At 41.1% G+C, this 27589-nt stretch overlaps 1 protein-coding gene across 8 annotated transcripts in view; it reads left to right on the forward strand.

Annotated features, from left to right (window-relative positions):
• Positions 1-27589, forward strand: part of DGKZ (diacylglycerol kinase zeta) — a 198283-nt gene that overhangs the window by 119835 nt on the left and 50859 nt on the right. For 6 of the 8 annotated variants that reach the window (XM_060763885.2, XM_067462746.1, XM_060763903.2 and 3 more), the window contains 5 exons: positions 17727-17835; positions 19434-19529; positions 23592-23669; positions 24174-24230; positions 26841-26909. In XM_060763885.2, the coding sequence (XP_060619868.1) occupies positions 17727-17835; positions 19434-19529; positions 23592-23669; positions 24174-24230; positions 26841-26909 (409 nt within the window). Of the gene's footprint in view, positions 1-15468; positions 15989-17726; positions 17836-19433; positions 19530-23591; positions 23670-24173; positions 24231-26840; positions 26910-27589 lie in introns of those variants that run through there. The other 2 variants (XM_060763859.2, XM_060763868.2) reach the window with 1 other exon arrangement.

Raw genomic sequence — 27589 nt, forward strand, 5'->3', positions numbered from 1 at the left:
ACTACAGCAGAGTGGTATTGCTTTCTTGAAATCTCTCCAGATTTTATACTGGAAAGTATAAGAAAGAAAATTCCTTCCTCATTTTTTACCAAGGGATTTGGGAATGAACAGCTGTGTTCCTTGCACAAGCCAGCATAAAGAGCAAGTCCCTTTGCATACCGTGGGAGATGAGAGCTGATTGTTCCCAATGCAGCCATTCGTCATATGGGGCCCATTCCGTGTTTAGACCACCGTATATACTCATGTATAAGTCTACTAAAGGTGTAAGTTGAGAGCAAGTTATGGGACTAAAGTTATGGATTTTGATATGATCTGTGGATAGGCGAAGGGTCATTCCATGGAGAGGTGAAGCATCAATAACACCGTGAGTGGAGGAGACACCCTCCCCTGATCAGCACTGCTACCCAGGCATCCAAAAAGACCAGAACTATTAATGTGGTGGAGAGAGCAGAGAGGGGCTTAATGCTTCTTCTAGATTCACCAGAAATGATCTAAGCTCTAGTTTTTTGCTAGAAAAGGAAATGGTTCCCCTTTCAATGAGTTGATCTGTGGATAAATCAACCCAGAATTTTTTTTTATTAAAATGTCTAGACGTGAGTATATACAACAGACCTGCAGAACTTGGCAGTAGTAAGGGGTAAAAATTAAAAAGGCTTAACCTCTTCAGGCTACAAATACAAATAAGTTTTAGCACCTCACTCCAGGTTTGTGAGAGGGTGTCTTTCCCTCAGATCAAGCAGCAAAGTGAATTAGCCCCAGCTTAGGACTCTGAGCAATATGTTCAAATTAGAGGAAAGGAGATTCCACTTGAACATTAGGAGGAACTTCCTGACTGTAAGAACTGTTCAACAGTGGAACTCTCTGTCTCAGAATGTAGTGGAGGCTCCTTCCTTGAAGGCTTTCAAACAGAGGCTGAATGGCCATCTGTCGGGGGTACTTTGTGCCTTTCCTGCATGGCAGGGGGTTGGACTAGAAGGCCCATGTCGTCTCTTTCAATTCTGTGATTCTCTGATAATTTCCCCACCTCCCCTCAACATGGTGCTGATTTGCAGTCCTTTTTTGGGATGCCTTTGTCATCTCTTTCTCCTGCAGAGGAAAAATCTGCAAACTCTGCATTGTCCCCTTCCCTCATTTGTGAGAGAGAAACCTATCTTGGCTGTGAAGACCCCACAGGAAACATCATGATGAAATTGCATTTCTCCTTCACAAGTGAGTGAAAAGAATGGCATGGAGTTTGTGTTTTTTCCCATCAGAGGAGCAGATGAGAGAAGCAATCCAAAGGCAAAGAAAGAGTGGCGTAGCAGAATTGGCAGTTTTGCCACCAGATGAGGAGATGACAAAAGCAAAGGGAAAGGAGAAGCAAGAATGAGAATCTTCTTCTTTACTGTTTTCTCTTTCTCTAAAACAGACAATCTAATGTTAAATTTTAACATAACCTGGAGTCCAAGATCCCACCCTCCCTGACATCCTTTAAAATGTCTTCCCTGCTCTAGAAAAAGACTAGACAGCCTTCTGCACCAGTGACAGGCTTCAGTTTTGTCCACTAAAACCAGATAGTGGTGTTATGGTTATCTTTTTACTTCTCATGATTCAAAAATTATAATAAATGGATTTTAGGAAGCAAGTTTGCTAACAACGCATTTCCTTCCCACATTTAGTTCCCTGTCCCCAAACAGCCAGTTTCTGTATTGTCGTGGCTTCCTTTATTTGCCAATTGATAACTTATGACCCAAGAATGAGTTTTGCCGTCACAACCAACCACCTCAAGATTTATCAGAATAACATTGGTGCCAATGCAGCTGCAGGGCACATGACATTCACATGTTTTAAATAGATGATTACAGTGTATGGAACATTTCCATTTTCAAAAATATACCTAAATATTTTGTTGTTCTGTGCCTGTATGTTGTTTCTGACTTATGACGTCATTTCATATACATTTCTGGGTATGAAAATATATAACATAGCCATGGTCACCCAGTGAAAAGAAATGTCACGTTTCAGAATCAAAAAGCTAATAATACCTTTTTGGAAGTAAACATTCCTTTTTAAGGCAAATGTTATTTCTCTCTTATTTAAATTTTGTTGGGACTACCAGGATCCATGCAAAATTTCATTTGCCTGGAGGTCACAATTTGGTCATTTTGGGTCAAGGCAAGTGTTGTGAGTGTACATCTCAAATTTTCAGCTGCAGCAACCTCATAGCTGGCAACAGGCATGAGGTGCAACATTTTCCTTTCACATTCGTTCTACATCATTATGATGACACATTTATATTTCTTCCCTAGATGAGTCATGGAATAGAGTATCTTTTGGGACTAAAAGATAAGAATCTAAAATGTTTTGAGCCATGATTTCACAATCATGCTTAATATACCCGTTGTTATTTCTTTTCTAATTCTCGTTCATGTTTTGATCTGGCTTTTGTTTGCCGTTCCATTGTCTGCAAAGGTGTCCATGGCTGGGAAATGAGAAGTTGGATTTGAAAGGTCTGAGGATATTTGTCAGAGAAATTTAGACGGAAAATTATAGCCTACGGCCATACCACCCTGAACACACCTGATCTCGTCTGATCTCCAAAGCTAAGCAGGGTCAGGCCTGGATAGTACTTAGATGGAGGAAGATTATAATGGCTAAAACTCATGGCAAAAAAAGATGTACTCTCGATAGAAATGAGTGGCGTACAACCTCAGTACTTCACATAATCCCTCTGGAAACTTTATACCACCATTCTGGTTTCTTCCTGTAAGAAACAGCAGGTTTGTGATGTTATTGAAGCCAAACAAGGACTAGAAGATTTTTGTGTGCGCACGCTTGTGTGCCTATAGGTGGTGGTGACCACATGAATTTCATAGGATTTTCTTAGACAAATGATAAGAGGTGATTTTTCCCATTTCCTTCCTTTGAAATATTACCTACAGCTTCTGTAGGTCTCCCAGTAGTCTCCCATCCAAGTACTAATCAGGGCTGCCCCTGCTTAGCTCTCAAGATCAGATAGGTTCTGGTGCCTTTAGTGCATATATTGTTGGGTGTTTTGTGTTGTTCTAACTTTTGATGACCCTAAGATGAACTTACCTCAGCATTTTCTGGGACTGAGAGTGTTTGACTCACCAAGGTCACCCAGTGATATTCCATGGCGAGCAGTGAATCAAATCTCAGTCTCCAGAGTCCAGTGCTCAGACTACATTGTGTTGCATTTATCACCCACCCAAATCTAGTTGGCTAGGTCAGAGGTTCTCAAAGTGTGCTCCACTGAGCTTTGGGACTCCGTGAAGCATATTGAGGGGCTCCGTGCTTCCGTCCTCCTCCCCCCTACAAGATTTTCATCCTCTTTCCTGCTCCTCTCACTTCCCCCACTTCCCTTGCTGCCAAAAGCCTTTTCCCTTTGCCTTCCTTGCTTCTAAAACCCTATTTCCCTCCCACCGCTCAGGGGGTACTTTGTGCTTTTCCTGCATGGCAGAAGGGGGTTGGACTGGATGACCCATTAGGGTTGCTCTTATTATTAATATTAATATTATTACAGAAGCTGAATGGCTATCAGTTGGGGTTGCTTTAAGTGTGCTTTTCCTTCATGATAGAAGGGGGTTGGACTGGACAGCCCCTGGAGTCTTCCACTGAAATACTGTTAAGTTTATATTGGTTAAAATTGTTCTTCTTTTTAAATATTGTATTGTTCTTTCTTTTGTTCATTCTTTTTTTCTTTCCGAACTACAAATGACATATGTTCAGTGTGCATAGAAATTGTTTTTTTTTTTCCAGGTAGTTCACACAAACACTCCATTCATCTCCCACTGGCTCGGCACATCTGTCAAATTTTAAAACACAATGCATCAAAACGTTTGTCCATGTCTGATATATATACATTATAAATTTATATATGTATGTATGTATGTCAGGAGCGACTTGAGAAACTGCAAGTTGCTTTTGATGTGAGAGAATTGGTCGTCTGCAAGGACGTTGCCCAGGGGACGCTCGGATATTTTCATGTTTTACCATCCTTGTGGGAGGCTTCTCTCATGTCCCCACATGGGGAGCCGGAGCCGACAGAGGGAGTTCATCCACGTTCACCCCGAATTCAAACCTGCAACCTGTCAGTCTTCAGTCCTGCTGGCACAAGGGTTTAACCCATTGCGCCACCGGGGGCTCCAATATTAATATAATATAATATAACAGTGTATAAACATTTATTGGGGCTCCACAATAAACTTCTGCTTCAAAAAGGGCTCCACAGCTGAAAAGGTTTGAGAACCCCTGGGCTAAATGATAACCTCATTATTTCCAGGTGGAAGGTAGCATTTTTAAAAAATGAAACACCAGAGCAACAACAGATTGTATGCTGAAGAGGGAACATGTGGACACACAGTCTCTATTTTTTACCCTATCGTGCGTAGATAGGCACATCCTCAGCTAGATAACGGAATATTTTCCCCAACCCTGCAGGCCTCCACCTTCAAAAGTAAGGATTATAGTATGAGCACATTCATGCATACATTATCCAATGGGAGAAAATATTTACAAAACAAACAAATGTCATTTCAGCTCCACACTAGCATTAAACCAGTTCTGATCAGCACAGCTCCCCTAATTTCTTGAATAAACATGAAGGTCGTCCTTTCTGACCTTCTCTATTGTTGCAGATATAAGACAGGCTATATTTAATTAGTGGTGTCAGGAATTTCTCTATCTATCCAGCTGTGCTTAATTATTGTTTCATAGTTTCCATCCTGTGTTGAAAGCATTCACATTTTGTGGCTCCGAGTAAGCACCTTTCAAGAACACAGTGAAATATCACTTAGCTGATCTTTTCTTCTTATAGTGCAGTCAGCTAGTTCTTTAAAATCAGAATGAGTAAATAGTGATTTTTTAAAAATATGACAGGGAACAAATTTGAAAACCTGTTATGTCTGGTCTAGAAAGTTATCTATATGTATTAATGCATGTGTGAATGTGAAGAATGTTTTTTTGAGGATCTTACGTGAGAAGGCTGTATCCTGAAACTTCATGCAGAAAAATCTTCTCTTTTAGTTTGACAGTTTGGATTGGATTATATATGAGGAATATGCAGCCCCTGAAAAGACAGCGCAAAAAACATTTTCGAAAGTATTTTTACTTTATAATTAGCTCAGCGTCAGTGTAAGATGAAGATTGGAGATGTACGATTGCTGGGCAAGCTGGAGCCAGGAAACACAGAATGATATTAAGATGAACTGTTTGCAAGACTTTGAAAGGGGATTATTGGATAGTTTCAGCTCGCTGAGCAGAAGGTTGTTTTGCATGATAATTTAAAAGCACCACGCATACTTTGCACAGGGAACTTCTTTTTTTTGGCAGGACAGGAAGGAAATAGTTTAGTGGATTATACTTCCCTACTCTATTCTGTTTAATATCTGCCTGTTGGTAGTCTCTGTGGTTGAACTAATTTTTGTTGTTTTAGTCTTTCCAGTTGACTCTGATATTTGGTCATCCTGTGACAGGCTTTTCTTAGCAATATTTGTTCAGAGGAGATTTGTCGTCCTCTGAGAAAGTGTGACTTGCCCTAGATCATCTAGTACAGTGGTTCCCAACCTGTGCCCAAGAAATAAAATATGGTCCACAGCCTCACCGTTATTACACCGTTGCAACGAGAGCGACTGGTCTCTTATAGTGCCAAGGCAACGGGCATATTGGAAGGGGAGAGGCTGACTACCCACAACAACAAACCTCCTGACTGTCACTTCTCCTCTTCTTCTCTCCCTTGAGCGGAGCCATTCCATGTGGTGTCTGGAAGTGGAGGTGCCTTGGTGTCTTCATTTTTTGGCCTGTTCCTGGGGTTATGTGGGGTAATGATTCAGAAAATTGTATTGAATTGACCACATCAGCTATAGATTATTAAATATGGTTTTATGTGGGCGATCAGATGGCGACTGTTGTGGTTGTTCAATCGTGCAGTTGTTTCTTACTCTTCGTGACCTCATAGACCAGCCCACGCTAAAGCTTCCTGTCCGCCGTCACCTCCCCCAGCTCCTTCAGAGTCAAGCCATTCACTTCAAGGATGCCATCCATCCATCTTGCCCTTGGTCTTCCTTTCTCCTCATGATGTGGCCAAAGTACTTCAATTTTGTCTCTAATATCCTTCCCTCCAATGAGCAGTTAGGCTTTATTTCCTGAAGTATGGACTGGTTGGATCTTTTCGCAGTCCAAGTCACTCTCAGAACTTTCCTCCAGCACCACAGTTCAAAAGCATCTATCTTCTCACAGCTCTCACATCCGTAAGTGACTATGGGGAATACCATTGCTTTAACTATGCGGATCTTTGTTACCAGTGTGATGTCTCTACTCTTCACTATTTTATCAAGATTGGACATTGCTCTCCGCCCAAGAAGTAAGCGTCTCCTGATTTCCTTGCTGTAGTCTGTATCTGCAGTAATCTTTGCACCAAGAAATACAAAGTCTCGACTACTGAATGGCATATGTTCTGTATCAAAAACTAGTTCTGATATGGTCTATCAGATGCAATTTTCTGAATCAGCATCCCAAATAACCAAACTGAATCTAAAGTTGACCAAAAACTGATTTGTAATCCTTTTGGTACTAATGTCGGAGAGTCGTCCCTGGTGAAAGTGGCCCCTGGTCAAGTCATCCCTGGTCAGAAAAAAAGGTTGGGAACCACTTATATAGTATATTTCCATGACTGAGAAGGATTCAAACTGTGACCTTCCTGAATCCCAGTCCAGGACTCAAGCCACTATAACAGATCATACCTCAGTGGATAGACCATTATTTCCAAAATATATGGAGTTCAGTGAACTGCAGTAGAGTAGCAAAGCAGTCAGAAAACTATGCCTTTCTGCTAGGCACTCAGTGCATATGTTGCCAGAAACTGATTAAACTGCTATTGAATAAATTGCTAATTAACTATGAGCAGCAGCTATGGGGACACCAGATTAGAGGGGGGGACTACTAGGGAGGTATAGGTCTTTGTGTCTCATATAAATGAAATTAGGGTGATCCTTTGCCACATATCTCCAATTGTTACTCAGATAGACAGATTTGTTTAGAAATAATGACATTTAAAATCTATAGAGAGGTGTCCTTTTGTTAGATTCACCCAATTCTTTCAGATGTTTCAAGCAATTCTATTTTTCTGGGTTTTCTCTGCGCAAGCTAGACACACATTTCTTTAAGACACAATGTTAACACTAAGTGAGCCTGAGTCTATTCATTATAGTGAAGGGAGACAGCTGTGTAGTCTTTTGTAAGCTGCTATGAATTTTGTGATGGAGAACTAGGATATAAATAAACAATGTGATATGGCATAAAGAGATAAAGGCAGAAAAAAGTGGGAATATTTTCTTGCCTTATCAAGAATTCCAAGCTGGGGGAGGGGGGTCTATCATTTCCTTAGTAAAGGAAAGTCATCTTGGAGTCCTAGAATAAGGTGAAGGTCTCCGTCTAATCTCAGCCCACTGCTTTCCAGATCACCAGATAATGAGCCATATGGAGCTGTTGATTACACAGACTTAAAAATAGATTTGAATGATTGAGCCACAAGAGTAAAAGGATCCCAGGCAGGTCTTCTCCTCTACCCAAAGGCAAATTGTTCTATATGCCTAGCAGGAAAGCCTGTCTGTCACTACACTGGAAAAAAATTATTCAAGACAAGATTCAACATCATACCTGGGCTGCTTGTTCTATTTTTGTTCCAAATGTGTGTACATCTTTTTCTTGGGAACGTCATGTCCATGGACATTAATAGGTAGGCACACCTTAATCACAGCTTAGTCTGCTTAAGCACTTAATGGGATCTTTGTCCCACCAAATCTTTTTTTACAAAAAGAAATGGGTAGCTTTTCATGGAAGTGGTTGGAAGTTATTATATATGTACTAGTGGCCAAGTTTCTGCTTTGTATGTTATGCATGCTGATGTCATATATAAGTAAATGATGAGTTGTTGGGCAAATGGATAGCACTCTTTGGTCTCTACTGTGGAATTTTCCCCATTGCCTCCTAGGCATTGATTCACTACAGAATTATGTAAGGACTAACTAGAACAGAATTCTCATGAATTAAAGGCGTGTCTGTACAACAAGTTTAAACTAGTTTCATTTCTCTTCTACATCCATGGTACCTAGTCCAGGCACTACAGGCGGTTCCCAAGAAGTTACGGACAAGATAGGTTCTGTAGGTTTGGTCTTAAGTTGAATTTGTGTGTAAGTTGGAACAAGTATTTTTTAAAGTGTAATTACAATCACACACATACATGCAAGCTGTGGATAGCATAGTGAAGGGTCAAAACCTCTGTGGTGTTTGTTTTGCTATGTGTGCCCCTGTTCAGAAGATTTCATTTCACTTTCTGTCCCTGAGACAGTTGGATTTTGGAAAAGGTGACTTGTTTTAGGAACAAGGATTGGTGATAAAACTTCCGTTGAGACACTTTTTCCCTGTTATAACTCTTTTCAGGAGTGAATTTCCCTTCCTAGGGGTAGATTTATTTCGCTTCCTGTTGTCTCACCCCATTATTTATTATGAGTCGGTTGTAAGGTAGATGTTTGTAACTTGGGGGCTACTTGTATAATTCTGTGTAGCAAGTTGAAGATTGTCATGCATCTTCACCAAATTGCATCATCCAAAGTTGTTTGAGTGGGTCTCTTGGTATTTTAAACTGATTTAAATAGGCATGTTAGTCCTGATCAAGGATCAGATGGGCTCAAATTCCTTGAAAATCCATTCTGAGAGATCTGTGCATGTTATATATAGTATTATTTCTTTGACTTCCCAACAATAGTGTTGATGTCAAAAATCATGTGTGGTTCTTTTGCTTGGCGTGCTTAGCCAAATGAAAAGCACACCAGAATAGAAATCCAACTCCCTTTTATTTCTCTTTGCACAGAAGAAAGACGCCCCATTAGTGTGACTGGGCAAATTTTGTTTAACTATAGAAGGACTCCTTCATCCAAAGCAGTCAGCTCGCCACTATTAAAATATCAGTTTTATTACTAAGGTTGTTTTCTTTAATAGCAGCGCTGAGTAGGAGCAGGTGCACCTATTCTTTATGCTAGCCAGTTCATGGAGTCTGAAAATAGGACAGTGCTGATGCGGCTAGCAGACAACCATTTTGGCTCATTCCTCTTGCAGGGTTATGTACACGTAAGCCTGCCTCTGAAGGCCAGCACTCAAACTGTAGAGGCTACTGTCATGATATCTATCTGTGAGGTTCACATTTGGGGGGGGGGGGGCGCAGTTCAACAGTCATATTGTTTTTAGCAAAGAGATAGATGAAAGCAGGGAGAGAACATCAGCTTCTGCTCAGTCAAGCACTTGAGTGTTCCTCACAAATAAGACCAGAGAGCCTCAAGGCTAAGATGATTCAGGAGGCTTCACTATCTCAAGGACCATTCCCATGTCAGTGGCTGCATGTTCGTGTGCCAGGTGGGTGCATGTGGTTTATGACTCATATGTCATGCACGTGGAAAAGTGATAGGAGAACTGGCCTAGGGAGAGTCCCTGTGACTTCTTGTTCTAAAGCCGCCGGGTGGCTCATATGCACATAAATTCATCACTCTTTTGAAGTCATAAAGAGCTTCCCTGAGCTGGTATCTAAATGTCATGGACTGGAGACCCTAGTGGTCCTAGCAAGGCATTTACACCGAATGTTTGAAGATCTGACTTTATCAAATAAGAAAGGGTCTATGGATATGGTTTTTAACTCTGGATATTGCTTTTAAACTATGGATATGGCTTTTAACATTATTTTTAAAAGTGTTATTTTGAAATATGTTTTATTTATTTATTATTATTTATTTATTATTTGCACTTGTTAACCGCCACTCTCAGCCCGAGGGCGACTCGTGGCGGTGTACAGAACATAGAAAAGACAACAGTTTACAATAAATCAAGACCATAACACAACATCTAAAAATCCGCTTCGTCTAGTTTGGGGTCATAATCAATCTCATAGTCATAGTCCATTCCGGTGGTCATTCCAAAAAACATAGCACTTAGTTGAAGGCCTTTTCGAAGAGCCAGGTTTTCAGGCCCTTGCGGAAGGCCATGAGGGAAGGCGCCTGTCTGATTTCAGCAGGGAGGGAGTTCCATAGCCGGGGGGCCACCACCGAGAAGGCCCGCTCTCTCGTCCCCGCCAGGCGTGCCTGTGAGGCAGGCGGGACCGAGAGAAGGGCCTCCCCAGATGATCTCAAGGTCCTCGTGGGCTCGTAGGCCGAGATGCGGTTCGCAAGGTATTTTGGGCCGGAACCGTTTAGGGCTTTGTAGGATAACACCAGCACCTTAAATTGGGCCCGGTAGCAAATCGGCAGCCAGTGGAGCTGGGACAGCAAGGGCGTTGTGTGCTCCCTGCGTCCCGCTCCGGTTAACAACATGGCTGCCGCGCGCTGGACTAGCTGGAGCTTCCGGGCCGTCTTCAAGGGCAGCCCCACGTAGAGAGCGTTGCAGTAGTCGAGGCAGGATGTGACCAAAGCATGTACCACCGTGGCCAAGTCAGACTTCCCAAGATACGGGCGCAGCTGGCGCACGAGCCGAAGCTGTGCAAATGCTCCCCTGGTCACCGCTGAAACCTGGGGATCCAGGCTCAACGATGAGTGTTTTATTATAATTTATGATTAAATGTTTATATTATTTACCTATATTGTTTAATTTATTGTTTATTTCTGTGGCATTGAATGATTGCCACAGAACCATGGTTGTTGTAAGCCACCCCATGGGGAGATGGGGTGGGATATAGATAAAGATTGATTGATTGATTTCCACACAGTATTTTTGGCCAAATAAGTATTTGCCAGGTATGGCAGTGTGCAGGCTTGGCCTCACTACATGCCAGTGAACAGGAGGATTCAGAAACTGGCTAGGACAAATAGAAGAAGCTAGAGAGGTGACGACCTGGTAAAGCTGGAAAGAAGATATTTTGCGGAGTAAGAGGAGGTGTGTGAGAAAATACATCTTAGGATGTCAGGAGGGTGTAGGAGTAAGAAGACTGTATGGAAACATGAGCCAAAAGGAAGCCTTGGCCTGTGAGCTTAGATGAGCAAAAGTCCTGGCCAAGCTTCCCAAGACTGTGTCCAGCCCCTTTAGCATCCTGATGGCAAAGCGATAGTGAATAGAGCCCACGGGGTCCCTGTGTCAACAGTGGAGGTTATAAATAACTCCTGTTCTTTCAGCAGTTTCCTGATTCTTGGGATGGGAGTTGGTGTCATAGGAAAAACCCCATTTGGCAGACTTCATGTCCTGCCCTCTCTGTAATTTTTCTAGTGTACTGTTGCATTTTATAGGGGAAGGAACAGTGCTGCCCCACAGCCTCCTTTAAGCTACAAGCCAAGAAAAGCTGCTTCTAGCCTCGTTTTGTTTAATAGGCATTGTGTCTCTTCTGAAGCACAGAAAGAATATCCACGGATAGGAATAGCCATGTTGTACCACTGTTCACAAAATAGCACAGAAACAACTTCACTGATTGGAACCTTTCTACTCAATTGCTTACTAACTGGCAGGATACTTAAGTTAGGGGCTATCCAGTTGATGCGTTGGACAGTCCAAAGCAACAGCAGCATAGCTCTCTTTGGATTATTATTTTGCCGCTCTTTATACACCTTAGCACTACCTTGAGTTTTCAATATACACCAACATTATACACCAAAATTATTTTAAAATATAATAGTAATATTCAGGCTATGTGTATAAATGTATATGAAACATAAATTGATTTCATGCTTCATTCCATTGTGTATATACATGGAAATACTCAAATTTGAAATCCAATACTTCTCCCACACATTTCAGATAAAGGAAACTCAAACTATATTGCTTTTAGAAGAGAATTAATGCTATGAACTGCATGCCTGAATTGCAAAAAGCATTCTACTTCTGCTCCCCTCAGTGTTCCCCAACACCCAAAAGAGAGTGTGATGCAGCAACATGGGGCACTCTCATAGGGGTATGAATAACTGTAGTATAAATAACTTTAATCCAGTATGAATAACTTCTAAACAGTTGCACCAAAAGGGATTGACACAATTATCAATCAAGAATACACTTGCAACGTAATACAGCTGTATAGTTCTTGTTGGAAATTAATTTCTTGCATTTCATTACTTTTACATTATGAGTGTAATTCTCCTTTGAAACCTTGATTTGCAGCCCTTCGTATGCAGGGACAACCTACAGAAAGGGAAGCGCAGAGGCCCCTCTACATGCCATTTCTTTATTTTATTTCGGTTACTTCTGCCCCACCCTTCTCACCCCGAAGGGGACTCAGGGCGGCTTACAAAAAACAAGGCACAATTCGATGCCCGCATCACATAACAGCAATAAAACAAAATAACATCAATTAACAATTAACAACAATTCTTACATTACAACCATAAAACCAATACAAACCAATTTCTCCTCATTGACAGTCAGCGTTCGCTATCTCATAGTTCAAATTCCAATTCCAAGTCCTGTCAGTCCTATTCGTCTGGTTGTCCTTGTCTAGTTGTCAGATTGCCCAAAGGCCTGGTCCCACAACCACGTCTTTACCTTCCTCCTGAAGGCGAGGAGGGATGTTGATGCCCTAATTTCCCCCGGGAGTGAGTTCCACAGGCGAGGGGCCACCACTGAGAAGGCCCTTCTCCTCGTCCCCACCAGCCTCACTTGTGATAGCGGTGGGGTCGAGAGCAGCCCCCCCCCCAGATGATCACAAATTCCGGGGTGGGATGTAGAGGGAGATACGTTAGGACAGGTACACTGGACCGGAACTGTACAGGGTTTTGTAGGTCAAAACCAGCACCTTGAATTGTGCTCGGAACTGAACCGGCAGCCAGTGGAGCTGACACAGCAGGGGGGTGGTGTGCTCCCTGTATGTCGCTCCGGTGAGCAATCTGGCTGCCGCTCACTGGACCAGTTGAAGTTTCCGAACAGTCTTTAAGGGTAACCCCACGTAGAGTGCGTTGCAGTAGTCTATTCGGGATGTAACAAGAGCGTGGACCACTGTGGCCAGATCAGACTTCCCAAGGTACGGGCGCAACTGGTGCACAAGTTTTAGTTGTGCAAAAGCTCTCCCGGCCACCGCTGAAACCTGGGGTTCCAGGCTCAGCTATGAGTCCAGGATCACCCCCAAGCTGCGAACCTGGTAAAACTCAGAACTTGGACTGGTAAAACTCAGAAATGGGCCCAGTTCACTCTGCACAACCAGGGCTACCAGGGCTCTGTCATGTGGATTCTTGGGATTTCCAGTGTGCAAGGAATTGTATGCTCAGACATGGCACTTAAAGTGGAATGATATCACTAGGTTTCTGCCCAAGTGGCTGGCTCTCTGGGGAGTGCTCTGAAGACCACCACTTGTCCTTTCAAGGCAGGAAGAGCCATTGAATTCATGGTGCTCTGACATCCAAAATGACAGCCTCAATCTACAGATAGTGTGTTGGGGTTTTCATTGTTTATATGCCTGTGAATTGCATGAAATCTCTCAGTTAAAGCAAGCTATGTTTACCCTTCTATAGAATAAGACAAAAGATGCTGGAATTTGTGGAACTTGACTGAAGCTGTAATATTTCCTGCTTAGTTGCCTGGGAGGAAGGAACCTGCCTTGTGTGGTCTGGCTAGCTTCGTTGTTATGCTGAAGCTTCAGCCGCCTGTTGTTAAACAAACATGAAGCTTACCACAACCCTGATTATCTAGTGGGCCAAAACTCCAGGCCTTACTATTGAAGAAACTTGTAATCGAAATTCATAATTGAGTAACAGGAGCCAGCACTCTTTATATCATTTTTTCCACGATATAAAGCAGGGGTCCTCAAACTAAGGCCCAGGGGCTGGATATGGCCCTCCAAGGTCATTTCCCGGCCCTCACTCTTCATTGTTAACAAGCTGGTTTCTTTGGCCACTTTGATGTTTGGTGGTAGTAGTAGGTCAACCTGGTTAGTGTGGTACTACTTTGTGGGAGTGTGACATGAACATAAAACTGATTTTTGCAAAACATTTACTAATGAAGCGGATGAGGCTCTAATCTTGTCATGTGAATAAAAAAGGGTATTTGTATGTGCCATGAATATTTCTCATTGAAATTTCTCATTAGAGTATGTTGCTTTGCCTCCTCCCACAAAGCAGTACAGTTGAGTTGCATTTTTCTTTTCTCCAGCATGGTGGGGCTGGTACAATTTTTGTGCCATGTTATTATCCTATTAGTACATATTCCTGAAAACTCATTGAGACTGGTTGATGGCACAGTTAAGTGTATTATGATCTACATCTACAGTAACCCTTCTGAATTTTATATTATTCAAGAGACTCCCTCCCCATCCCCATTGTAATCCCCGAAGAGTTGTTTTTGGGGGTTACAACTGATTGGGGACTTTTTTCTCCCATAAATATCCCTAATGTATCTTAGAGTCCAATTCTGTGTAATTTTTGGAAAGGTGTTATCATACTCCATTGTGGCTGTTTATGCTGAATTTTACCCTGCTGTTTCTGACTTGTTTTACGAAAATTCTGGCTCTTAGGTTTATCTCAGAGTTCTTCTGTCCAGGGGGAAAAATCTTGCTGGTTCTCACATCTGAAAAAAGTTTGCCAGTTCAAGAGTATTCAATATTCGATGTGTACTGCTTCTACTTGGCTATTTTCTGTGGTTTGAAAAAGGTTAGGAAACTATTTTGGGGCAGACAGCAGGTTCCAGGAGCAACCTATAGGAATGATATTAATTACTTGAGAGTATGGTGTGTGCAGTTGGACTCATGTCCTCTTGGTGAAATCCCTGTCAGCAACAGATTGGCCGCTGTCTGAACAGCATATTGAATTAGATAGGACTTTGGTATAGTCCAGCAGTGGTTCCTTTAATGATCTTAAATGGGCTACATGTCAGTACTTTTTATTAGTTAACATAGTATGATAAACAATTGGGCTGCCCAGTACTTGGGAGTCTGGACATCTGAATTGCTGTATGTAAAAGCTAAAAGTGGATCTGTGAGATAATTCATTGTTTCATGCAGAAATGACTCTAAAGAACATAAATGTCCCATAGTTGTCATGAGTCTTGGTTGCCCTATTTTGTACTTGTAAAATGGAACACCTGTTCTCTGGCAGGATGTGTGAGATTTTCTGATTGCTAGTTTTCTTGTACTTCTTTCTCAAGTTTCAAGGAGACAGATGAGATTTTAAAAAGTGGGTTCAGTGTAGCAATGTAGAACTACCAAACCAAAGACTGGTTTTGTCCATTGACCATTGCAGTAGGGTTTAGATTGACAATAGGAGGCTTTGGGAAAGTATTCCCTTAACATTCCACACTGCAAAACAATGCAACTCCTCTAGAGTCTAGGGGGGCATTTTTGCCCTTTTAGACCCTGTAGAGGAGGCTTTTCTCCTCACAAAATTCAAAGTAACTGGTTTATTTCTTCCTTTAAAAAGTACTTCACTGGACTAAAATGGTGGGGGGGGGGGGCACAAAAATGGATATTAGATAGGGTATTGTGAGCTCCCCATGTAAAACACTTGGTTTCTTTGTCAACAGCCTTCCCATTCGCTATGGAATCCTTTTTCAAAAGGCACTTCAGGAAGAAGGCTGTCTTGTTGGGGTCCCGGCGCACAAGTGTGCTGAGTCTGCCTGCCAGCAAAGCAAGGCGGCGCTCTGTGGTGGGTCAGCCCTCCACCGTACTGGTACAGCGCCGGCGTGAATCCAGTATCCAGATGCAAGGGCTGTCTTGCTTGGGCTCCCGTCATAGGCCTCAGTTGAATTCCCGTAGGAGATCCAGCACCACTACCCCTCGCTTGAGCCCTAGGTTTTCTGTCCAGAAGAAACGTGGTGGCCGAGTGCGTGCCATAGATACTCATCTCATAGGGCCTTCCCTGCTGCTAGCCAGCCTCATCCAGGTATATAAAGAGGAGGAGGAAAGGAGGAGGGTGCCTTGTACTGAAAGCTGCAGCTCGGAGTCCTCGAAGGAGGGACAGGTGGAGAGCGACTGGAGTGAGGAAGCGGCTTCCTCAGGCTCTGAAGGAAGTGGTCTGACAGCGGAACAGGAAGGGAAAGAGCTGTAAGTGGATCTTCCTTTAGGTACCAAACCTCCTCCACAGCATCCTGCTGATCCAGGGCCCATTACTTGTACCAAAGGTCCTCCCACCTACTAGCTACAGAGTCTGCACACAGCAAAGCAATGTATGGGCTTCAGGGCCACTGCAGGTACCTCATCCCACAGTGGTACTCCACTGAAACTCTCAAGTCAGGTGCTTTGCTTCACCCATGCAGGGTACAGAAGGTTGCCAGGAGGTGGGGAAGTGTCCCTTGGAACTATTTGGTAGATTATTGACTGCACACAAATCCTGAGAATAGTTCTTGCCCACCAGGAAGACTTTGTTGAAGCTTACTGTGCCCTATTGCCATATGAATGGCTTAATGGAATCAAGATGATTTGAGGTGGAGAAAGGCCAGCATAGCCCAGACATCAACAGTGATGCATATTCATTTTCATTAATTGTGGAAGACCAGAAATAGGCAGTGTATTGCAAAAAGTTTGTCTACTTCTTCCTTCAAAGGGTATCAAATGTGAAGACATTAGGCTGAGCTGTCCAAGGTCACCCAACAAGCATAGCCAACCAAGGTTTCTAAGCCTACCTCATCCCAACATCCTGTTACATAGCATCCTGACTTCTCTTTTTTGTGTGTACTGTTCCTTTTTTTAATCAAACAGCATTTCTGAGCTAAAGCTAGTGATATAGTACTTGAAGATGGCCTCCCACCATTATTCCCATGTCTTCATAACAGATTTGAATAGTTTTCACATCTCTTAACATGCTTATAGCAACACACTCCCCTACCTGTCTTTATATATGTCTATGTGAACAAACATTTAACATTCTCTTTATCTTACTTTTTCTCTCTCTTTCAGTAGTTCCAATTATAGATTTAATACAGCAATCATTTCTATATGCTTTCATGAGTGTAATGTTGATTTACTGCAAGGGAGTCGTAGTATGTTAAACAATCCTGGTTCATATCCCTGCTTAGCTGCAAAGGTCACTGGAGCAATTTAGGTCAGTCACACATGGTCAACCTCAACTGAGAGTAAAAGCCATGAAATTACATTAAACGCCTTGAGCTAGTTGAAGGAAGGTTGAGATAAAAATACATCCAATTTAAAAATGAATTTTTTGTTCTCTTGTCTGACTTGTGGGAAGGAAAAAATACAGGAAGACAAGGATGGATCTGTAAACACCCCGTGTCATTTTGGGCATGTACCCTTTGATTTTGAAATGCCATTGCAAAAAGTTCCAATTCTATATCATGCTAGCATTAGAACATTTGGCTCAAGAAGCAACTTGAAAGCTATGTGCTATTCATTTTAGTTTTTCTATCAAAAGTGAAAGATGGAGATCTATTCTTCATGCCAGCTGCCACCAAGGAGTTACTTTTGTTTTTAGTTTATCCTGTATCTTATCAGCTACATGATATAAATTGTCTTGTCTGTGTGGCTAGCTGCTCACTATAGATGACTTGCCACACATTGGTATAAATAGAGATTGATTCTCTCACAGCCACTGGTATAAATAGAAACTGAGACATTTGCTAGTGCTGAGCTGGGTAAGTATTGTTTTGTAGAAATATCTGTCTAATTCAAGGCTGTTTCCTGACATTGATGCTAATTCATGGAGTTATTTTCCCCCTCCTTGTCTCCTTTGTAGCTTCTCATTCAAGTGGAGCTGTGAATGTTGTGTATCTTTAGTAATTAATTTCAACAAAATGTGTTTATAGCTGCTCTTTTCCCTGTCTTTCAGAAAAGCTATTGCCAAGTCTGGTCTCCAGCACATGGTAGCCCAACCAGCCCCAACACTAGCCCTGAGAAGTGATTCAGAACGGGAAATTCGCAATACTGTGGACTGGAGTGTAAGTTCAGTCTCTTCCTAGATCTGACAAATCAAATTAAGGGAGATTGGTGTTTTTTCTCCATTCTTGGCCTACCAGTATAGATCTTGTCCACAAAGAGCTACCCTTCTAGATTGGGTCCACAGAAGAAAATTATGACGTACATCAAGATGCTTGAAATATGCTTTTCTTAATCATACAAAGGCCCAAAATATTTTATATATAATAATATGATATAAAACGTTATTTATATTCTACCCTATCTCCCCTTGGGGGACTCGGGGCTGATTCCAACAAACAAAAAGGCAAACATTAAATGCCTCAGTAACAGTAAATATAAATGCAATGGCCCAAAATAACACCACATAAAGAGCGACTTAAGCATAGCAACTATAATTTAAATAAAATATAATCAACGAACATAAAGCGTGAATATAAAACATTCAAATTAATCTATCAAAACAACACACATTATTTTGAATTCTTCAAGGACTATTTAGAATCTGAACAAGGAGACGGGAGAGGGGGGTGGGATATAAGTAAAACATTATTATTATCATTCTCACTTACTGTATAAAAGAAAGATGTTTTCACATGTCCTCAAAATGGTTTTAGAATTCCTAGCCCAGAATCATCACCAACATATTGAATTTATACCCCACATATGGATGGAATTTATTTCTGAACTTGACAGTTTTTACTGTTTTTACTACTAAAATAAGCATCTTTTGAGTCATGTCCTGAAAATGAAACAAAACACAGGGATCAGAGAGAGAGGGGAACCGTAGCAGCACTTTTGAGGCTCACCAATATCTTTCAGCAGAAGCTTTCACAAACTCTAGTCCATTTCATGAGGTGCAAGTGTTCTTGTACTGGAGTCCATGAAAGTTTATGCTAAAAGATATCGGTGAGCCTCAAAGGACCCTTCTGTTCCTTCTGATGTTGAAAAAGACTGACCCAGCTATCTCCTATAAAACAGCTGTCTTAAAAATGAGGGGGGGGGGTTGTACCATGAATGAGTACAGCACTTGGAGTAAATTCTTACCTTTCACAGGTAACATTATGTGTTTTCATATTTGCCAATTCCATTGATTCGTGATGTTCATTTTTTCACCCAAATCCCTTCATTTGAAAGAAACAAACTTGCCCTAGCTCAGGTAGGGGCAAACTTCGGACCTCCAGGCATTTTGGATTACAACTCCCACAATTCCTAACAGCCTACCAACTGTTAGGATTTGTGGGAGTTGTAATCCAAAACACCTGGAGGGCCGAAGTTTGCCCATGTCTGCCCTAGTTCATAGGCTGTTCGGACCATTGTATTGTGAATCTTCTTCATGTTGCTGTTGGTAGTTAGTGGGTGATAAAACAGGAAACACTTGTATCATGATGAAGCAAAGTTGTGTTCACATTAGTGTGACAATGAAGTCTTGCCATGAGGTAATAATTTTGGTGTGACCAAAGTTCTGTCTTCCTGTTTTGTCCTGTGGGCCAAGCTGGAGAGCTGTGATGGTCTTTCTCTTGGGGTTGATATCTTTAGGCAGAAAACTGGCCAGATCCTAAACTGCTTCTCCCATAATATATTGCAGAACATGAACATTATCTTTGTATTTTTCTTTCAGGAAGGTGCAATTTATGGGGAGCACATCTGGTTTGAAACCAATGTCTCTGGGGACTTCTGCTATGTGGGGGAGCAAAACTGTGTAGCAAAAATGCTGGTAAGTTTCGGTAAAAGGCTAACTATGGTGAGATTGATTCAGTCTGTGAGGATATACTGACATCTGGTGGGGGCAAAACGGAAATCATCTAAAGTTATCCTCCCCATAAGTCATCAATTAGAAATTGAAAGCTTGACAAACTACTTTAGAAAACAATTTGTTAGCACTATCATCTTAAGACCTCAAATTTAATCAATTACTACTATGGTCACAATTCTGAAAAAGCAACTCTTTCCCAATTCTCAGGAATGACTAAAATAATTTTTCTTAGTTATTTTGAAAAATATCTGTCCTGTGACATTCTGCAGTGAACTCATTCTTCTCTTGACACCAACAATATGAAGCCCCCAGTGGCACGGTGGGTTAAAAATCCTTGTGCCAGCAGGACATCTGATTGAAAGGTCAGTGGTTCGAATCCGGAGAGTGGGATGAGCTCCCATCTGTCAGCTCCAGCTTCACATGCAGGGACATGAGAGAAGCCTCGCACAAGATGGTAAAACATCCGGGCGTCCTCTTGGCAGCGTCCTTGCAAACAGCCAATTCTCTCATACCAGAAGCGACTTGCAGTTTCTCAAGTTGCTGCTGACATGAAAAAAAAATGAAAAAACAAAACAGCAGTATAGCCTGGGACAACACTCTCCAGTGCTTGAACCATCGGATAACCCCCCTACACTATTTAGTGAGTCTGCACCTATATAACTGCTCAAAAACATCAACAAATAAGTTGATCACAAAAGAGTGGATTTATTCCTTGCTAAGTTGTAATTATAATTAATACAGTTATGCCTCACTCCCTGTCCCATGTGCGCAGCAAAGGCAGCCATTGCTGCTGTGGGACAGAGAGCAAGAGAGGGAAACGAATGTCAGGACAGGCTTAGAAGGGGAAGTGGGGGCTCACATTTGCTTATGACGGTAGCAGCTGCCTTTGGTGTGCACCCCGGGGTAAAGAGCGAAAGGAGGCGATTTTGGGGTGCAGTACTTTCTTTGCCATTGACAACTATTCTACTTCCACATGGGCCAGTTTATTAGTCACGCCTTTATGTGATGAGAGAGAAGACGATGTTGCTTAGTTGCAACTGGTTATTCCAGTGATCATCTGTGAGCTCGCAATCCATCCACTGTCTTTGCTCTTTGTCTGTTGTTGCTTCCTTTTGTGGGCTGTGGCGTGTAGGAGCTGAAGGAAAGTGTGAGAACACCCACTTATGACACTGGAAAAATGAATTCACGTAGCTCTAGAGGTTTCTGACCAGCTTTACACAGGAACAGAACAACCCATATGTGTGATTTCACAAGGGCCACTCAAGGGTCCATAGCTAGAGATAAGCAACCTGTCCTTTCTCTCTCTCTCTTTTTTTTTTTAAAAACATAATTAATTGCTTAGGGAGAACCAGAAAAATTCAGTGTTTTCCGCAAAAGGCATGAAACAAAACTGGGCCATAGCTCAGTGGGAAAACACACACTTAATGCAAAACAAAATAACAAAACCCAATCTGGCTCAATCCCTGCTATTCCCAATTATCAGTAGGAATGACCGGAAAGAGTGTTGCCAAGTCCTTTGAGAGGTAATGCTAGCTTGACAACCATCAGAGGTAACAGCTATATAAAGTAACGGCATGCCTAAAAATATGATTTAGGGGCACAGATACCAAACTCAAGCTCTGGCTAACAAAAATCTATTGTGAAAAACTGTCACCAGTAGAAGCTTATGAACCTAGGCTAGATTACCAGTTCTCTGATATTTGCAACTTTGTAACTGGAGCAGTTCATTCTAGCCCTCTGTATCCAGAGGTTCTGTAGTTGTGGAGTCAACCACGCAGGGATTGAAAATATTTATCTCCCCTCAAAAAATCCAAAACTCAAATCATTCTATTTGCCATACTATTTAATGGCTATCATTTTACTATACCATTATGTGTAATGGGACTTGCGCATCCTTAGATTTTGGTATTGACGGAGGTCCTGGAACGTAACCTTAGCGAATACCAAAAGCCTGCTGTATTCAAGAATTTAGGATTTTTTTTTTCTTCTTCTTAAGAAAATCACCCTGTGGCAAAAGTCTTCTTGAGACCTGGCAGAGTCTAATTCCACAGAATTATACCAGCAACGTTAGAGAATTCCTTGTGCAAACTGGTAAAATATGTAATCACAGCTCTAAGTTTAAAATTGCACATCATAAAGCCACCATAGGACTCGACTCTTCACCTGTAGTGCTTTTGATAGCCTTCAAGAGTCACAAAGGAAATAAGAAAACTTGAAAATAAAGAAATACAATTTGACTTGTATGTTTATCTTGTGGATAAACCAGATAAACATGCAGGTTTGTTCTTGATGAAAATAGTCAAATGTTAGTCTGCAGATGCCCATATATAGGCAGTCCCCAAGTTATGAACAAGATAGGTTCTGAAGGTTTGTTCTTAAGTTGAATTTGTATGTAAGTTGGAACAGGTACATTTTCAAGTGTAACTCCAGCCATATATATCATGTTTTACGTTACATTTCCATATGTGAGGCATTGAATTTTGCAATTTGTTGGGAATTGCTTTGAGGCCTCCTAGGGTGAAAAAAGTGGTATACGAGCGAAGTAAATAAATACATACATACATACACACACACCATATTTATTTATTTGGGGTTCTTTTACCCCGCCCTTCTCACCCCAAAGGGGACTCAAGGCACAATTTGATGCCTGCATCATAAAGACAATCAAACACAGAATTACATCAATACACAGTTAACAACAAATATACATTATAACCATAAAATCAATAAAATCAATAAAACCAAATACAAACCCAATTTCTCCTCTTACATGGTCAGCGTTCGCTACTCATAGATCTAGTTTTACGTTCCACTTCATCAATCCTGCTGGTCTTACTCGCCTGGTTGTCTGATTTAGTTGCCGGAGTGCCCAAAGGCCTGGTCCCATAACCAAGTCTTCACCCTTCTCCTAAAGGCGAGGAGGGATGATGATGCCCTGATTTCCCCCAGAAGTGAGTTCGACAGGTGAGGGGCCACCACTGAGAAAGCCCTGCTCCTCGTCCCCACCAGCCTCACTTGTGACAGTGGTGGGGTCGATAGCAGGGCCTCCCCAGATGATCTCAGACCTCCCCAGATGATCTCAGATGCATACATACAAGCATAGGGAAGGGTTAACACACTTGTGGTGTTTGTTTTGTTGTCTGTGCTCCTGTTCAGAAGACTTCACCTCATTTTCTGTCCATGTGATAATTGGATTTTGAAAAAAAAATTGGCTGCTTGTGGAAACAAGGATTGGTGATAAAGCTTCAGTGGAGACACCTTTTTCCCCATGATAAGACTTCCAGGAGTGAATTTCCCTTCCGAGGGACAGAATTCTCTCTCTTCCTGTTGTTTATCTTCCATTCTTAAGTATCCATTTACTCGACTCAATTAGAATATGCCCGCTAAATAATTTGTGCCATGGTAAGAAAACAGTTGTACACATCTAATTGTCTCAGTTTGGGCTAGCAATTAAATTTAGGGGTTTTTTTTAAAAAAAATCGGAGCCTAATTTAAATACAGTTGAACTTTTGTATCCATGAGTTCAACCATGCACAACTTAAATCCCAAAAGTAGTTTTGCCATTTTATATAAGGGACACTATTTCACTACACCTATGTATATAATGGAATTTGAGCATTCATGGATTTTGTCATCCACAGGAGTGGTGGATGGGGATCCTGGAGCCAGACCCCAGGGAAGTGGGGAAGTGAGACAGAAAGAAACATTTCGAAGGACCCATGTCACTGAATTCTATGTTGAAAACCCATACTTATTCAGCAACCCAAATATCCCTGATTGCATTTGCTTGTTATGACACAGAGTTGGGAAAGAATATCTGCTCCACATATTTACAATAATTGCGTTTTTGGCTCTCACATAGATGGGGACATGGGAAGGAATTGACTTTTACCCAGTTTTCCAGGCTTGTATCTTATGGTTTATATTTTATTTTTTCCTCAGAGTCATTGTATTAAGAAGTGAAGCTTGCATGGTTTCCAGGAACAACTTATAATGTCATCTTTTCATTTTCTGAACTTGCAGCAAAAACCTTTCTCCAAACGCAAGTGTGCAGCCTGCAAGATTGTAGTCCATACGCCTTGTATAGAACAGCTAGAGAAAGTGAGTGAATATGGGTAATATTGCATTGCTATATGGAAAGAAATCAGATTTAATAAAGAGATGGAACATTTCTGCTTGGATTCATATTGGAAGAACATTTATATGCCTAGTGGGAGAAATTCCCAAGAACTCTGTTTTCTTACTTTGTTTGTTGACTCTAAATGCAAGCTGTATTTGTACTTACAAAAGTTAAAATTCATATCTTTGAAGTCAGAAGTCTCTGTGTTCAATATCTGGTAACTCTATTTGTGCCACATTAAATGAGTGGCCTGAGAGACATCTTTGTGGGATTTCCATCACTGAGTTTGAGTAGAAATCACTGAGCTATATGGATCAGTTGGCAAACGCTATATTGGGCAATCATGTTTATCCATATTCTAAGGTCTCAACTGATAGAAGGAAAAAGAAGAGGGACTCCCTTGTCTGAATAACATGTTCCTGTGGGGATAAAAATGTTTCATTTTTTCTCAAAATATATTCACTCACTTTATGTTAAATCTGTAGATAAATTTTCGATGCAAGCCTTCCTTCAGGGAATCTGGATCAAGGAATGTCCGAGAGGTGAGAGTTGTATGGGCTGTTTATGGGTTTGTACAATCAGGAAATTATCTATGCAGAATAATTTACATTACACAGTGGGTAAGAAATACTAATCCTAAACCTATTTCTGTATCCCAGTCTCATAATGTACACCAGGATAAACCTGAGTTACAAAATTGTGGGTAATAGTAGACTATTGTGGCTCTAAACATTCTTTTGAGAATCTGCACATAGAGAAGGAAGAAAGCAATATTTTTATACCAATGAATAAGTGTTAGACATGAATTGTTTGTATGTTTTAATAATGTGTAGAATTTCTTTTTCAAAGGAAATAATGAGATAACACCTAGCTAGGAGTAATGGATATAATAACAGAATAACTATATGACGGAACTGGACATTGATTATCGATTGAAGTATGTTTCATTATAATGTTTGATTTTATTGTTGCTGATGTTTTTATATTGTCTATTGTAATCTGTGTCCTAAGTGGCATTGAGTTCTTGCCTTGTAAACCGCCTCAAGTTGCCGGAAGGCTGAGAGGGGCGGTATAGAAATATACTAAATAAATAAATAATAAATAGTTTGCATTTGCCAAAATAAAATGTTGTAAACGATTAGACTTTCCTGAACAGAAAATTAGGGAAATAGATAGTCATTACTAAGAACATTAAGCATTCATTCTGGAATATTTAGGTATTGTATTATGTACAGGATATCATTAACAATATGGGTAGCATGTCAATGAAATCTTATAAATAAGACAAAATTCAGTTTAACAACATGGGCAGCAACTTTGCTGTCTTTCCTAAGACCATAGTGCATGTTTAGTGTCTTTTTCATTAGTGAGGAGATATGCAGGAACATGAAAGAAGCCTCCCACAAGTATGGTAAAACATCAAAACATCCAGGCGTCCCCTGAACAACGTCCTTGTGGATGGCCAGTTTTCTCACACCAGAAGCAACTTGCTCCTCACGCGTGCGCGCACACACACACACACACACACACACACACAAAATAGAGAGGAGCAGGTCTATATTCTGGCTTGAAGGATGAGACCTAGAGTAAGAACACTCCATGGTCTTGAAGAGTTGAGGGTGGAGGTAATGGGAATTCATATTGTTTCACCACCAGGCAGTCTCCATGCTTGGTCGCTCAGGGCTCTGTTGCAGAGGAAATGTAAGCTACTTGGTGTAGCCTTCACACCCACCTTGGATACAGATGTAGAGTCTCTTCTCTTAAATAAATCAAATAGCTTTTGACATACATGCCACTACTGCTCTCAAATGCACAGTATTATCTCATGCCTTGCCATTCTTTATATTTTACTTGCCAGATTTCAAAAGGAAAAAACCAATGGAGAAAACGTATAGTCATTAGCAATCAATTCACCATCCTAGCCTTCCAATGAGAGGGCATGGCAAGGGTATGATCCTGGGCTCTCAAATACAATACATTTTTTCATGGTTTTGATTTTAGTAGTAGTAGTAGTAGTAGTAATAATAATACTTTATTTGTAACCCGCCCTATCTCCCCTAGGGGACTCAGGACGGTTTCCAACATAATAGAGGCAAACATTCAATACCTGTATAAACAAATTAAAAAATATATAAACAACAAACAATACAATACATTACACAAGTTAAAACAAGTAATGGTAGGATCTGATTCTTATTTCCATGACTCTTGATATACAGTAATTGTAGAACCTGGATTACCATTAGAGTAGATTGGATGAATACCTAGGTTAACAAGATAAGCAAGGCAGGGAAGAATGTTGGACAACAAGAAAATAAACTCCTGAGTCTGCTCCCCATCTTGCATCATTTGTGACCTCCACTTTTGCCCTGGCAGATACAAGGAGCACATTAAATTTTGGCCTATGTTTAATACCGTACTTTCACAACTGTATTTATGGTGCATTTATGTGCAATTGCATTATTGATATGAAAAGGCCCTTGGGGTAATAAACAGTTAATAAAACAATTAGCAGTAAAAAGAATTACGATTCTTTTAAATGCAGCCATAAAGACTTACAAACAAACACCACAGAGGAGAGAAATGTCAAGTTAGCATGAAATGCCAACTGTTCCTCCCACCATATGTCAGCTGACATAAAAAGGTTTTCACTTTTTTTTCTAAGAAGAAGACAAAGTTAGTCAAAGGGGCTTAATGAGCCGAATGGTGGGAACAAATCAAAATAGAATGTAATCACATTTTTCTCTTTCTTATTAGTCTCAGTCACAAAGAGCAGTGTTATTTTCTAAGGGTTAGCATTGGATCAACGAACCTTCCTGGGAGGCAGTTTTATATCCCCAGAATAATTCCGCCAAAGCTTTCTTTCCAGATTATCATCCAATTGTATGAAATTGGCAGGGGTTTTTATATGGTGACTGAGATAAACATTTATCCACCTAATAGTATGTAGTCATTCCACTTGTTAGCAATCCTTAAATGTTGGACCCATGAGCAAGAATCAAAAGGAACAACCATAATCCCTTGGAATATAGGGATTTGCAGTGGGATCATCACACCAACAGGCAGGATATGTGCTTAAGAGACTTGTTATGCATTTTTTCAGTTTCACTTGCTCAAACTCTTCATGAACCTTTCCCCTTATTTCTTTGTAGCCTACTATTGTACGGCATCATTGGGTGCATCGGAGACGCCAGGAAGGAAAATGCCGACAATGTGGAAAGGTGAGAGGAAAATCTATGTGTTTGTCCAGATGTTCATACTTAGCTTGCAGATGCAATAATGCTGTGTTGCTGTGAGTTTTCCAGGCTGTATGGCCCTGTTCCAAAAGCATTCCCTCCTGACATTTCACCCACATTTATGGCAGGCATCCTTAGAAGTTGTGAGGTCTGTTGGAAACTAGGCAAGTGGAGTTTATATATCTGTGGAATGTCCAGGGTGGAAGAAAGAACTCTTGTCTGTTTGAGGCAAGTGTGAATGTTGCAATTGGCCACCTTGATTAGCATTGAATAGCCTTGCAGCTTCAAGGGGGGATCCTTTGTTGGAAGATATTAGTTGGCCCCGATTGATTTTTGGCTGGAATTCCCCTGCTTTTTGAGTGTTGCTCTTTATTTACTGTCCTGATTTTAGAGTTTTTTAATACTGGTATCCAGATTTTGTTCATTTTCATGGTTTTCTTCTTTCTGTTGAAATCGTCCACATGCTTGTGGGTTTCAGTGGCTTCTTTGTGTAGTCTGACATGGTAGTTGTTAGAGTGGTCCAGCATTTCTGTGTTCTCAAATAATATGCTGTGTCCGTGCATCTTAAGATCTTCCTCATTAGAGCTCATCATTACTAATAGTCTTGCATAAGATGTATTTTGTATAAGTCACAGACAGGTTTTCGGTGGTAAAGTGTGGATTTT

Source organism: Anolis sagrei, chromosome 1 (assembly GCF_037176765.1).
Source record: "Anolis sagrei isolate rAnoSag1 chromosome 1, rAnoSag1.mat, whole genome shotgun sequence".
NCBI classification, from domain to species: domain Eukaryota; kingdom Metazoa; phylum Chordata; class Lepidosauria; order Squamata; family Dactyloidae; genus Anolis; species Anolis sagrei.